At 38.7% G+C, this 15014-nt stretch overlaps 1 protein-coding gene across 1 annotated transcript; it reads left to right on the forward strand.

Annotated features, from left to right (window-relative positions):
- Positions 1 to 945: 945 nt before the first annotated feature.
- ifi30b (IFI30 lysosomal thiol reductase b) lies at positions 946 to 14005 on the forward strand (the record flags this gene model as incomplete). The annotated part of the gene is made up of 7 exons (XM_084066000.1): positions 946 to 1107; positions 8159 to 8350; positions 9790 to 9861; positions 10305 to 10394; positions 12081 to 12233; positions 12718 to 12786; positions 13934 to 14005. 7 exons carry the CDS (start codon positions 946 to 948, stop codon positions 14003 to 14005), a joined length of 810 nt encoding a protein of 269 aa, XP_083922126.1.
- Between the last annotated feature and the right edge of the window lie 1009 nt (positions 14006 to 15014).

Raw genomic sequence — 15014 nt, forward strand, 5'->3', positions numbered from 1 at the left:
CTATATTTGTGTTTGTACTGCTATATGATACACAAAATAATTTGTCAAAATAATTTGACTGGAATTTATAAGTTAGTCTTTATTGTTTGTGACCTTATTGTCAATAAATTAGCATGAATAATATTGATTAAGGTCACTTAAATCTACTAAAATTGTTTTTGTTCCTTCTGTGTCAGAGGTTTGTTTTTGTATTGCTGTATGATTTTTTTCCTTTAAATATTTTAAAACATCATTGTTCATGTGCACTTTTAGAACCTCCAGATAAAGTTATCATTATGATTTAATGTTGGGTAATGTTTTGTTGAGTTGCTTAATATCTGTGTATATTCATTATTGTTGTTGTTGTTGTTGTTATTATTATTACTAAATACACACATTGTACTTTTCTTCTACTCCTCTAGCCTACATCTCAGAGGCAAATAGTGTAGGCTACTTTTACTCCACTACAATTATTTGAAAACTTTAATTAATTGAAAACTTCAACCCTAAGTAGTTTTTCGGCCATTTGAAAATAGCAGATCTACAACCTCACAATGCATCATATCGCGATGCATTTTGAGCTTGCAGATCTGATATTTTCAAAAGATTTTTATACATTTGAAAACTTGTGAAATGTGACATTCCACATGATATGTACTTTGTACTTGTGGTACTTTAAGTACATTTTGATACCAATACTTTTGTACTTTTACTCAAGTAAATTTTGAATTCCGGAATTTTACTTGTAACAGAGTATTTCTACATTGCAGTATTGATACTTTTACTCGAGCAAAAAAAAACTTTTTTTTCTCCACCACTGCTGAGTTCAGCTGATTAGATTTGAGTTCAGCTAATTCAATCAGAATGAGGAGGACAGATTTCCAGGAGGAAGGAGGGACAGACAGACAGAGAGACAGACCTGTCTGCAGACAGTCTGTAGCTCTATCTCTGTCTGTCAGTTCCAACATGATTCGATCCACAGCCATGAAGAATTGTTCGTCGTTATTCGCAGCTTTTTTGTTATGTTTTACTGCCAAACAGTCTAGTGGAAAGTCTCACCCTACACCGTCCTGTTCTTATCCACCGTCTCAGTGGTGTCGCTCTCTGGAGATCGCCATAGAATGCAAGGTAATGTAGTGATCCGTTAAATGTGATCTATTATTTATTTACCAGATTTCAACGTCTGATTTCAAAAGAGAAATCAGACGTTTGGGCCCCCGGACCCAAAGTAGTGAAAATAGCAGATCCACGTGTCTCTTTGCGCTGGGTTGTGAGCTTGTAGATCTGATATTTTCACTAGGCCTACTTCTTGAAGGTTTTTTCGTTTTTTTTTTTTTTCAATTCATGGAATTTCTTAGATTTATTTTTTAATTCATTTATGAAATTATTGAGTTTTTTTTTTTAGATTTTCGTTTTGTATTTGATTTAAGATTATTATTATTATTATTTTTTTATTTTTTTTTTGGGGGGGGGGGGGTAATACAAAGCAAAAATGTACTCGTTACGCACAAAAATCGGTCTGCGACCCAAAGATGGGTCCCGACCCACAGTTTGGGAAACAGTGCTCAAGACTATGAATAAGTGAAGGCTACATTGTAGTTTAAGTGTATTTGGAGGAAAGATTGCTTTTTCAGAATTAATGAGTAGGCGTAGCCTATTGGTTGAATTACTGCATTAGTTCATTTTAAATGTATCCTAGCATATTGCATTACTTTTTTAATAAATTTCTTTTGAATTATCCAGTTTATGTAGGGGATATAGCTTAATTCTTCATCTGTTTTCGAGATTTTAACCCTTTCAAACACTTTTGAATAATAGGCCTAACCTATTCTAACAGGGAAACTATTAGGACTAGTTGCATACCTATGTCTGTATATCCTATAGTGTAAATAACCAGTGGTGGAAAAAGTAGGCTACTCACATGTTTTACTTAAGTAAAAGTATCAATAGCCTACCGCTATGTTAGAAACACACTGTTAAAAGTAAAAGTCCGGTAATCAAAATTGACTTGAGTAAAACTACAAAAGTATTGGCATCAAAATATTCTTAAATACCTAAAGTAAAAGTAGCCTACTCATTATGCATTATGCAGTTGTCCCCTATCACAACACTAAAATGTATAATAAAAATAATGGAAATTGCAGATCTACAAGCTCACTAACCTTAAATAGGGCTGAAGTGGTTAAAGTGTGTTTTGTAATAATACAAATCTACAAAGTAACTATAACTAAAGTTTTCAAATAATTGTAGTGGAGTAAAAGTACAATATTTGTCTCTGAGATGTAGTGGAGTAGAAGTAAAAGTATTGAAAATACTCCAGTAAAGTAAAAGAACCTCAAAATTGTACTAAAGTACAGTATTTGAGTAGGCCTACCTGTACTTAGTTACTTTCCACCATTGGAAATAACCGTTATTCCCAAACCTTTTCATAATCAGTTTTGGGTGTGTGTCAACAGAAGACCTACTTCTCTTCATTCTACTAAAGTTCAGTGGAGTTTTGTGTTCATTAAACCAGTCAACGACGTCCTTGTTTGCAAAATGAGAATCATGCTTTTGAAATTGGGCACCAAACGTCCTGCATTTCCACAGAAACAACGTGACCCAATTCATGTCTACATGACTCATGATGAGGACAGTGACAATACAAAGTCAATTTGAGTCTTTTCACCCCATGGGCCACAGATCTATGGAATTAATGCCACTTGCTGATTGAAGTGTTAGGCCTACCTGGTAATAATTTGTCATGATGTCCAACAAACAAAATGACAAGAGCATGAAAGGATACGAATGTGCAAGAAGCATAATAAAAAGCACTAAAGGATAAGGGCATCAAAAGAGCACAACAGACAGAAGGGCTCTGCCCCAAGATCTCGGGTAGATCATAATCATAATGCCCAAAATAGGAATTGATTGAGGGATGGTTCCCCCTGTGTTTAGGTTCAGAAGCACTGTACAGTTTCTCCTGTTTAACACAAAGCTAACACTTTATTGGATGGACACTATTTAGTGCTTAGTAGACACCAGAATCTATTATTCCAGTCAGTTAAGAGTAAAACATATTCCTCTGTGTGCTTTAGGTTTTAGGAGAGAGAGACACTTGATCATGTTGACTGTCCTCTTAATGACATACCATGACCACACAAAGAATGACACTAAATGACAATCTGGCATGATGAGCATGGGGCAGAAATGGCACCCCTCTGTACTGTGGCTTCTTTTAATAAGAGATCATCTTTAATCACCAACGAAACCCATTCCTGACATTTATTTCCAACTGGAAGAGGTATATTGATATTTTCTTTACTTGGTTGGAAAGCATCTGAAACCCATCTGAAAAAGTTCCACAACTTCATCAACACTAATAGTCACCATCTGAAATTCACCATTGAATAAGATGAACACTAGATTGACTTTTTAGATATCCTGGTATATAATGCCAACTTATACTGTAAAGCCACATGATCAATCTTTTTATCCCATCCCACTCAAGAGGGGTCTGCTATTTTTAAATGTAGTTATATCCACCTGTAGCTCTGATGCAGATTTCCAAAAGAAACACATTAAACAATCACAGTACAAACAAGAATGGGTTGCAAAGGCCACATAGCCGTTTTAAAAATGTATATAGAAAATAAGCCCTTTTTTGGGTGAACTACTCCTTTAAGCGTGTCCATGTGGTTTACAGGTCAAACTTCCCTGTCGTGGGGGTGATATCACTTCAGTTAATCAAAAGAAAAGCATTATGGTTTTATACTTTGGTAACATTGGACCCATGAGGCCTTTGATTAGCTACTGCTTCTGTAGTTTTCAGCTTTCTGTTTTAAATGGGTTTTGAATGCTGTATAGGATTTTATTACCATTAACACCTGTTTTTACACCATCAGAGGCACCTCTTTAATAGGTTAGGCTACACATTCTTTCCTTAAGTGTTATTACTTGACAGTGTAATTCAATACAAAAATCACTTGTGGTGCTCCAGTGTGCAGACTTTATTTTCCTCAATGACAGACCTCCACCAATTTCTGTATGTTACCACAAGATCAACAGGTTCAACAAGGGACAAAACAAATAGACACAATCGTATGAAAAGAAAGAACTGCAATACAACCACTGTCCTCAGTTATCCTCAACCACAACACTATCTATAGATTCTAAAATTGACTGGTATCCCTCTTTAAAGACTAGATGGTGTGTCTTCATCAACAGTCATGCCTAACTACATTGTTCCAGAGTTACACTGACCTTCCCATGTCCTTAACTGACTGATGATAATATACCTTGTTAAAGACTTGACAGTTTGTTAATAATCATCACTATCTGTATCATAGTAATGATCAGAATAGTAATGGAGATCAGGATCATCATCTTCTTCTTCATCGTCATAAGGATAACTAACCACTCAGCTATGGCCGCCCCAATGGCCGTCATCATAATCATCATCACCATCTTCATGTCTAACTAAATTGTCCAGTGTTACACTGCACTTCCCTGGTAGAATCTTCAGAGGGGAAGTATCATCAGTGCTAATGTATGGAAAGAGTGTGTCGGTGAAAGTGTGTGTGAAGGTGTGTATGTGTGTGTCAGTATCGGGATCAGAGAATGACAGCTTTCCTTCATTCCAGTCCAGCTGGACTCTGATTCTCTGGGGTGTCTGCTTCAATGAGAGATCAGTGACTGACTCTGAGAAGTGTGCTGTGTATTTACCTTCATATAACACTATATACCAGCATTGACCCACTCCTTCTCCCTTCCTCTGATGAGACTCTGATAACACTCCTACTGCCCAGGATGTATTGTCTCCAACCTCAACATCCCAGCTTTGAGTCCCTGTGTTAAATCCCTCAGAACCCAGGACACTGGTCCACCAGTCAAACCTCTCTGGGTTGTCAGGGGAGAACTCTGGCTCTCCAAATCTCACACTGGTCAGACCATCAGAGAGGATGAGATCTGTATGGGCAGTGTTGGGGTCCAGAATGACAGGAGTGTAGGAGACAATGTCCTTCATCTTGTCCCAGACTCTGAAGGTCAGGTTGTCCATGTGTTTGGCCTCGTCTATCAGTGCTCCTGAGACCAGATGTGGGAACTGCACTGTGACCTGGACTCTTTCCATTGTGGTCTTGTAGTTCTGCAGGAATAAGATGTGTTCAGCTCTCAGCGCCTCCTCTATGGATTTTATTGTGTGTGAAAGGGTTGATCTGTCTCTGTTCAAACCCTCAATCTTGTCCTTCATCATCCGACTCTTCTGCTGCCCTTCCTCCCTCAGTGCAGAGATCCTGGCCTCCTCTTCCTCTCTGAGGAACTTATGAAACTTCTTGAACCGTTTCTTAATCAGCTTATCTGTGTGCTGGGTCTGGAACTTAATGTGTTCTGCTGTTTCATCATAGCTTGTTTTAACTTTATCAAAGACCTTCAGCTTCTTCTTTAAAGGCTTCAGTGATTTCTGGACTTCCTTCTTTTGATCCAGAGCAACATCTTTGATGAGTCGGAAACCGTGGCTTTTATGTTTCTTAGAACGACGACAAATAGCACACACTAGCTGTTGACATTCAGTACAGAACATTTCGGGTTCTATGGTATGAAGACTGCAGAGAACATCAGTTCTCTTACGTTCTGTAGCTGTCTGGGGCCTTGTCTTTATGAAGGCCTCACACAGGTTCTTCAGAGCCAAGTTACAGAGTGGATCATCCTTTGAATCAATTGTCTTACAAACTGGACATTCGTTAATTTTCTTCTCTCTCCACCATTTCCGCAGACAGTCTTTACAGAAGCTGTGGCTACATGAGAGAATAACAGGATCTTTAAAGATGTCACAACACACAGGACAGGAGTAATCCTCCTCTGGGCGAGACAACTTGGAAGCCATTTAGTCTCTGAGTGAAGTCACAAAATAAGGAAATCAGCCAGTCTTCTATTTTCTTTATCCACCGTTGAACTGCAACAAAAGGCAGGGCAACATAATGCAGTTAATTGTGGGGTGGGGGGGTGGGGGGGGGGATTACTGTTATGATTTGGCATTCTCAAACAATAAGTATGCCTTATCATTTATGAACTTTTCCAACATTTAAAATGTTGGAAAATGGGGGTTGAACAGCTAAATCTGCCCCACCCCCAACATTCCAGTGAGCAGTTTTACTTTTGTGATGTTAGGAGTGGAAGAAGTCCACCCCTGGTAAACTTACCTAAACTCCCTATAAACAAATACAAGGATACGTCGCATTGTGAGCTTATAGATCGGCTATTTTCAGATGGCTGAAATATATATAGGGCTGAAGTAAATATATCATGTGACCTACCTTGAAGTTACCAACTCTTTGCTGAAGATAGGAGAGAGAGGAGCCAAAAAAGCGTTCATATCACGCACTTAATAGTAAATAAAGAGTACATTCTACAGCAAAACCTCATAAACAAAGTAAACGCACAAAGGAAATAAACATACCTCGCTGTTCCGAGGTGGAAAGACTGGTGATGCGAGGTGTTACGCTGGAACGATCCACTTCACATTCACAAACTAAAGCCAAAAAAGGAAATGGCGAAGTGAAATATTCCCTTTCAAAATGTTTCACCATAAAGGAAAAATAAACATCAGGAGCTTTTAACGGAGTTGCAGCAGCAAACAGTTATTAATTTAACATGTTATCGAAAACTTCCTCTCTTTTTAAGCATGGCGGGGCCCAGTGTTGCCATGTCCGCTTACTATAAGCTAATTGGCCTTGTTTTTTTTTGTAAAATTGCTTGCAAATATTGGTGGTTGCGTTTTTGGGCTTGTAGTTAATTATTTAACTACAGTACTATTAAAACCACTGTTCCTCAACATTTTCATGTCATGGACCCCCAAAACTGAAAATGTTTATGCCAGGGAGCAGGGACCCTCATACATTATTTGTGTTGTTAAAATGTTTCAAAAATATTGCAAATTTTAACATTTTCTTGAAAATTGGCTATTCTCAAATAGCCAATGTAAATGCAATCTGGGACCCAGAGCCAAATGAGAAGGAAAAACAGCGCCCACTGCTGTTTGTAACGCAGAGCAGAATCTGTTCTTGAGAGATTAATGTATATGTTCTCGCTTCTTTTGGGCTTGTTTTCATAGACCTTGGTTGCTTGTTTCTCTCTCAAAACCTGGCAACACTGGTGGGGCCGGGTTGTGGCTGCAACCACTGCTTTTAGCATACTGCCACCTACTGTACCGGAGTATGAGTAGTTATTGGATCACTTCCCTGATTACTTCACCTCATTAAACAAAATTAGGAATACTTCATACTAGTAACTGAATGCCACTACTTGATAATGATAATATTAATATTTACATTACATATAATATTTGATAATAATATTTACATACATTTTAATAATTGTTAAAGAGGGAGGGCAAAAACTATTTCCAAATATTCCACTACTGCTGCAGCTTTCTGTTTCCTGTAGCCTACAAAATGGACCCTGTAGCCTATGGCCACCTATTCCTCTATGCACCTACTGTACGAAATTCTAGTTCAGTATGTTTTGATATTTAAAATGTTTTTAATAAAACAAATATTTTCTCAGGAATTAACTTTTATTGACACTATATTAAGAAATGAATGACTTAATTGAACTAAGTTGTTCTGTTTATCACATTCAAGCTAAAGATTAATAAATAAAGAAGACAACTTGCAGTTAGTCTAAGTTAACACAATTGTTACTTATGTTTAACTTGCATGTTATTGCCACTGCCAGGTATTGTATAAGCGCATATTTGATTGTAATGTTTTGTAGCAAATATTGTTTATTTATTTTTTTTACACTAGTTTAAGCAGCAATATGATTTGGCATCTTGAGCTTATAGCTGCCAGATATAGAGATATGTAGAAGCACTGTATGGTTTCTCTTGTTTAGGTTCAGAAGCACTGTATGGTTTCTCTTGTTTAGGTTCAGAAGCACTGTATGGTTTCTCCTGTTTAGGTTCAGAAGCAGTATATGACTGCCTCGTACGTCCAAAGCTGTTACTTTTTTTGTATTATGATTTCAAAAATATTTTTAAATGGTGAAAATAGCCGATCTACAATAGCAAATCTTGCAAATCTACAAGATAGCAAATCTTGTAGTTCACTACTTTTGTGCGACACTCTAGTACGATGAAGTAGGGCCTTAATTCACAAGGTTTCTGCCCGACAGCGACATACATGGTTTCTCTGTGTTTCAGGTTCAGAAGCAGTGTATGGAGCTGAACGCTACAAAGCGCAACGTGGCTGCTGTGCCTCCAGTGGAGGTCACCCTGTACTATGAGAGCCTGTGTCCAGGGTGCAGGTACTTCATCACCCAGCAGCTCTTTCCTACCTGGACCTTGCTGAAGGACATCATGACTGTCAACCTGGTTCCCTACGGGAATGCTGAGGTATATCCTTGCACTTGTTCCCTATGCTGGTCTAATGCTCAGCTATTGCACTGGCTCACTTAACATTGGCTCTTCTTGGAGATAAGATGAGATAAACCTTTATTGATCCCTGTAGGGAAGTCATAGCAGCAACAGCAGCCAGGTTGAGGCACAGGTAAGAGTAGGGGTGTCATGAAAATCAATTGAAATAAATTAAAATGATCAGAAATCAAACATGTGGCCTTAAAATCAAAAGTCAATTTGCTATCAAGAATGTGAATGGCATCTGCTTCTTGATGTGAAGACTGCACTCTGCAGTTATACAAAAAAGTCACTAGATGGCAGGAGGGTTCTGTACAAAAACAGATCGAGTTGCCTTAGCTTCAAAAAGCCACCAGGACTAGAATGGTTTAGACAAACATTTTAATGGAAAATCTAATTTAACAGAAGTATGTGAAACATTATATACTTAGTAACTTGACTTGACTGAATTGGTGTGCTCTTTTTCCCTCTACACCGAATGCCAGAAATGGAACTGGAACATAAGCTTATAAATTATCTTTGTGGGGATCTCTCTCCTGATAGTATAACAATTGTAACCCACCTGAAAATCTATTTAATGTTTACTAAAGAGCTGGAAAGACGGGGAGACCCCTGTTATTGAACAAACACAACTCAGGGGTATAGGCAACCTTAGGCACGGGTGCCAACATTGGCACAGGGGAGGGTGACACCTGGCACACTGGCAAGTGTGAGAGAAATACATTTTCCTTCAATATATATATATATCTTTTTTTTTTAAGTAGTCAATTAAATTAAGTCCCCTCATATCTGTATGTTACATCCTGCACATAATTCTACATTAATTCAAACTCTGAACTCTGACTGGGGAGGGTGTCTGGGAGATAGGTGGAGTTATTGCTTGTCATTACAAGGTTATGTATATGGGCAAATCAAAAGCTGTTGGAAATATTTTATTTTGATGATGTGTCATAACTTGTTGATAATTAAAATTAAAAACATGGCACTTCATGTCAAAAAGGTTGCCGACCCTGTAGCAATAATTAATATCAGAATATATATATTCTTTTCTTTATCAAACCCATTCATTTTAACCAAAATTGTTAAACCATGATTTATGATGCTGATGCTATGGTAGATTAACCCTGTTTTCTGGGGACAGTGAAGGATGGGTCTGAAAACTAAGATCACTAAAGGGGAAAACCTTTTTGAACGTTAAGCAATTGTTCCCTAGCGTCCCTTTTCTGGGGCGAACCTTCACCGTAAATGGCAGATCTACAATTTCACAATGCGATGTGTTGTGAGCGTGTATATTGTCTATTTTTGGTGAAGAGATTTGGTGTTGAGTGAAAAAAGAGCGTGCCAAGTACAGTTGCAACTCAGGTCCGTTAAGCATAGAGGGTTTAAGTGGCTAAGAGTCATTCCTGCTTTTCTTCTAGGAACTTTCATCAGCAAATTCTCCCTTCAGCTGTCAACACGGGCAGCCGGAATGTCATGGGAACATAATCCAGGTCTGTATGCTGTCTGCTTGATTCCCTCTCAACAGCATCACACTGAATCTGTCAGTGTCATTTATACTTTGTTGTACAACCTTTTCAACACTTTTTTTGTTTTTGCTCAACAAAAATGACATTTTTGTCGAGCAACACTTGTGCAGCTTGTAGATCTATTTTTGGTGAATCGATTTGTGTAGAATGAAATAAGAGCGTACCAAATGCGCTCTTTACAGGGCAGTTTTATGGTTAAAGTGGTACTGAATTTGCAGCTCAACAAAAGCTAATTCATCCTAGTGTATGGCTGAGGACAATTTCACTTTCGCTAAATTTAAATCTCAGTGATGCGATTATTGTGAGCGATAAATGATAACGATTATCGTCCTATCCCTATGGTGAATGGTTCACCGTTTCTTTTGCACAAAACTAAATGATGGTGCTTCATAATGTGTTTTCCACAGGCTTGCATCATACATAATGTGGCCCATGCAGCCCTTCAGGTCATCTACTGCATGGAATCAGCAGGTGACGTTCTTCTTGCAGCTCAACCTGTAAGTACTAAGGGAAACTTCCCACTGGCTTTTGACAAACTTCACTTTTCAACACCTACTGTGGCGAAGCAACATTTGTGGCGCCTGCATGGTTTTCAAATTGAAATAAAGTCACACAGATTTATCATGAGTCCTGATATTTCTTTTTGTATGGTTGGTTGTATATTAAAACAATGTGTGGTCCCAAGGCAGACTCTGACTTCTGCACACAACCTTTTCAGGCCGCGACCCCCCAAAAAGAATCAAATTTGAACTGGGGACTCCCCACCCTGACCAGCGATTGGAATTGTAGGAGTTGAGGCATTACATTTAGTCTAATCTCTCAAGAACAGATTCAGAGCTACGCTACTGAATCTGTCGAGAGCCCCGTTCAGAACGTGTGCGCGTTAGCTTACAAGTGGGCGTGCCTTCAGATCAGGAAGCAGGCCGCGCTTTACCCAATCAAATGTAGTGGCTGGGATTTACTGTCTGTGCGCTCCCTTCCCACTGAAAACAAACCGAAACTCATTTAACAATAGCGTCCTTTGAGCAGACAAAACCACAGAAAGATATTCACATTTTAACTTGCTCTTTCATCATAGAAACAAGTGGGCTTATAACCAAAACAATCCATGTTCTCTGGGAGAAGTGGTGTTAGTGTTCCGTGTAGAAATATTGTTAGTGGGAATGAAAACATAAGCGCACCACCGGAAGTGGAGCGCTGAGGGCAGACCAAAACCCCGGTTTCCTTGCGCACGGGTGCTCCATTCAGCTCGTCCCAGAGCCAAGTGAAAGAGTAAAAAACAGCAGAGGGCGCTGTTTTTCCTTTTTATTTGGCGATGGGTTCCCAGATTGTAACGGACCCGTAGTGGTATTTTTTTCTAGGCTTTTATTTTGGAAGTTTCCTGCCCAATTGTCAGGTCCCTTGAGACATATTTTGAAGGGCTTCCTGCCTACAGGAACTTGTCAGCCTCGATTGTGCCATGATTAAGGTAATGGAGTTCACCTGGTGCTGATTCTCAGTCTAGGGCTGAAGGTGCTTGGCAGCAAACATATAAAATGGGCTTGTGGTAGAAGAGCAGAAAGGACTGCACAGGACATGTTTGCCAGGATGGTCAAGGAAAGAAGGACAGACAAAAGGAAGGACTGATGGCTGGTCAAGCCAAACCTTGGACCAAAATGATGCGAGGTACTTGCCACTTTAATAGCACCTAGCTGGAAGGGGAAAAAGGTGATCATTTTATTGCTTGTCATCTTGTACTGTCACTGTTGAGGGATATTTGTTTTATTGTTATTAGTGATCTTATTGTTGGATGTTATGGTTAATGTCTTATAATAAGGTGATTATGTATTGATCTAGTTATGGGTTTAATGTGAAATGTCATGGTACAATTTGCTTTATGGAATTATTGATTGATGTTATGTATTTTATGTTTTTCTTCTTTAGTTTCTACGTTGGGTTCCGAATAAAATTATTAAACTCATCAGTCAAGACTCCAAACCTCTTACTGTCCAGCTGGGTCCGCTACACAGATTGCATTTAGTCTGACTCGTTTCCACAGATAAATATTGTGAAAATAGTTGATCAGCTATTTTCACAACCATTCCACAACCATTTTCGACCCACAGGTTGAGAACCACTGCTATACGGGACAAAGCATCATATCCTGTGTTGTTGGTAACATGCGTTGTGTCCTCCTGACCCAGTGTCTGCAGCTATATGCTCCATCCTCATCCTGGGCCATCATAGACTCCTGTGTGAAGGGAGGAGAGGGACTCAAAATCATGCACACCAACGCTGCCATGACCAGAGCCTTGAGCCCAGCTCACACACATGTACCCTGGGTCACCTTCAATGGGGTAAGTCAGTGATTCTCAAACTTTAATTTTAATTTCAAGGACCCTCTTAACTCCGAGAGTTACAAACCTGTAAGGGTCCATTTGGAAGCCCCACAAGGAACCCTGAGGGTCCCTAGACCCCACTTTGAGAAACTGGGGTACACACACACACACACACACACACACACACACACACACACACACACACACACACACACACACACACACACACACACACACACACACACACACACACACACACACACACACACACACACACTGTGGGTGGTCTGCCTTTCTCTTTAGGGCTGCAACTATCGCTTGTCTTATTAGCGATTATTCTGTCGATCACATTTTAGATTCATTGAGATGCGCGTCGTTTTTATATATTTCTACCGGTAATTGTTTTTTTTATCATATTTTTTAAATAATCATCATTCATCATCAATCATTAGTTTGATTAACTGTTATATAATATATAATTCTGGACTCTGTGTGGTTGCAGGAATACAAAGAAGAGTTTGAGGGTGAGGCGATGTCGTCACTCTTCCATCTGGTCTGCCAGCTTTACAAGGTGAGAAATGTTTTTATTTTATTTTTTTCATTTGCACCGGCCATTGCCATCCCTCATACAGTACACTCTCATACTTGAGAATGAAAGCACCTGGGGGTGCAAACTCTGCCCGCATACAAATCTCTTGTTCTAAGTCTCTTGCTTGTGACCCTGTCCACCTGCTGACCCATGAAGTGGCCTAAGTCAGTGATTCCCAAACTCTACTACAGGGCCAACTTGAAAATCTCGAAAGTGTTCATGGCCCACCCATCTGACCACTTGCCGTGTTAAGTGGTCGGATAGGTGGGCCTAGTTCATTTTAATGATCGATCAATCGATCATTTTTCCGGCATGGATCAGTGGAACTGCCATAGTATAATTTCATATTTATCCTTATCACAATGAAAAGTCAGGTTTTAATTACAAAATACCATGACAGCTCTTACATTTTTTAAAACATATATTAATTGTATATTATTAAAATTTTAGGGTCTTGCCAATTACTTGGGGGGCCCATAGGTTGAGAATTGCTGGCCTATGGGACACTAATAATAAAAAAAAACTTCACATAGACCTAGTTCTCATCTCATTATCTGTGTGCAGCAGCTCCTCTCCTCTCCCCAGACTTCATCCACTTTCTGATACTACACCTACAGTTTTTGTCCAAAACTAGCAAAAATTGCTACACATAATCTCTGGCTAAATCTGCGTTCCATTGCGTGTGGGGCCTATTTGACAAAAGATGCCAAAAATGAACACATCGTCCATTCTACCCCAAATGTGAATGACACATTGAGGGGCCGCTAACCAATGCAGAGTCAAAGGCAATTTCACTTAAACCCATACTAAGGCTACAAATGTCACTGTTAGTTGCAGATACAAATATAAAACTTTGCACTCAAGGCTTACAAAATATAGAGCCTGGTGTGAGAGGCCAGCATTACAGTTCAGAATAAACATAAAACGCTGACAAGAAATGTTGAGGCTCTTAAAATTCAAAAAAGTTTTAGACCTGAGGCCGATTCTAAAAACGCCTTCTAAAAAAGTTTTCTGACGTTTCTCCTGTGCCTCCATTCTTATTGTGCCTGTCTGCTAAAATATAACTTTTGATATTTCATTTTAAAACACATTATCACATGCCATGTATTAAGACAGTTCTTTTTCTCAGGGGGGAACGCCCTCAGCTTGCACTGGAGCCCAGGTGAAGTTGGACCGGAGTCTCTGCTTGAAAGATTTATAGGCTGTAAATGCCTTATCAATGCATCTGAACTGCTTATAAGTTATATCCCAGGAGTATTAGTGTTTTAGTTTATTGACTGAATGGCAAATAAACATTTAAAAAGTTACATATTATAATATATTCTGTTTAAATGGGTTGCGATGTTTAATATAATTAATTTGTAATGCAGTAGTAAGTAAACAAAATATCTAGTGACACACCCATTGCATACATCAAGATGTTCATTTCCTGTTCTAAAACAAAACTGAGTAATGTGTTAAACTACCTAATAACACAGTTTTAATCTAGCAGTTGTATGTGTCAAAATAATAAAGATTGAGCTATTGTTTTTATACATGTTTATATAAAAAACATGTAAAATATCAAATACAAATGTGATTTCACTTTTTTTTTATTCTTTCAAGCCTTTCCGAAAATAGCTGATCTACAAGCTCACAACACGTTGCACTGTGACCCATTGTGAGCTTGTAGATCAGTTATTTTCGAATAGACAAAGGCTAAATTGTTTAATGTATGTTTTGTAATTAAGTAAGTAACTTGTAACTCATGTTTTAAAATAATGTAAGGGCAATTTGCCTCTGAAATGTAGTAGTAGAAATATAGAGTATCAAGAAATGGAAATGTAGTACCATACTTGAGTAAATGTACTTACAGTATTTACTTTCCACCACAGGGTATAGTGTTCTTGAAAAGCTTACCTTGGACTTGATACACCTCACATTCACTCAGAGGTTGATTTTGAAGACCTGAAGGAACACGAGTGTTATTGTTGTAATACGTTCCTGGGTGCCACTGAACATAAGGTTGGCCATTGGGTAAAAAAATCAAATCCTCTCCAAAGTAAGGGCCATGGTTATGTTTGTTCTGCAGGGCATAGAAGGCATAATTTAACTTGACGTCACAGCGCACCAGATTAGTCAAAGTAAAAATAAAAGCCATGTCATCATGTTGATGGTACGTAACAGTTGATGCATAACAGTTGTTAGGTTGGCTAAAGGTTTTGCTGGCA

This window comes from Gymnoscopelus microlampas, assembly GCF_963454915.1.
Source record: "Gymnoscopelus microlampas genome assembly, chromosome: 9".
Classification (NCBI taxonomy): domain Eukaryota; kingdom Metazoa; phylum Chordata; class Actinopteri; order Myctophiformes; family Myctophidae; genus Gymnoscopelus; species Gymnoscopelus microlampas.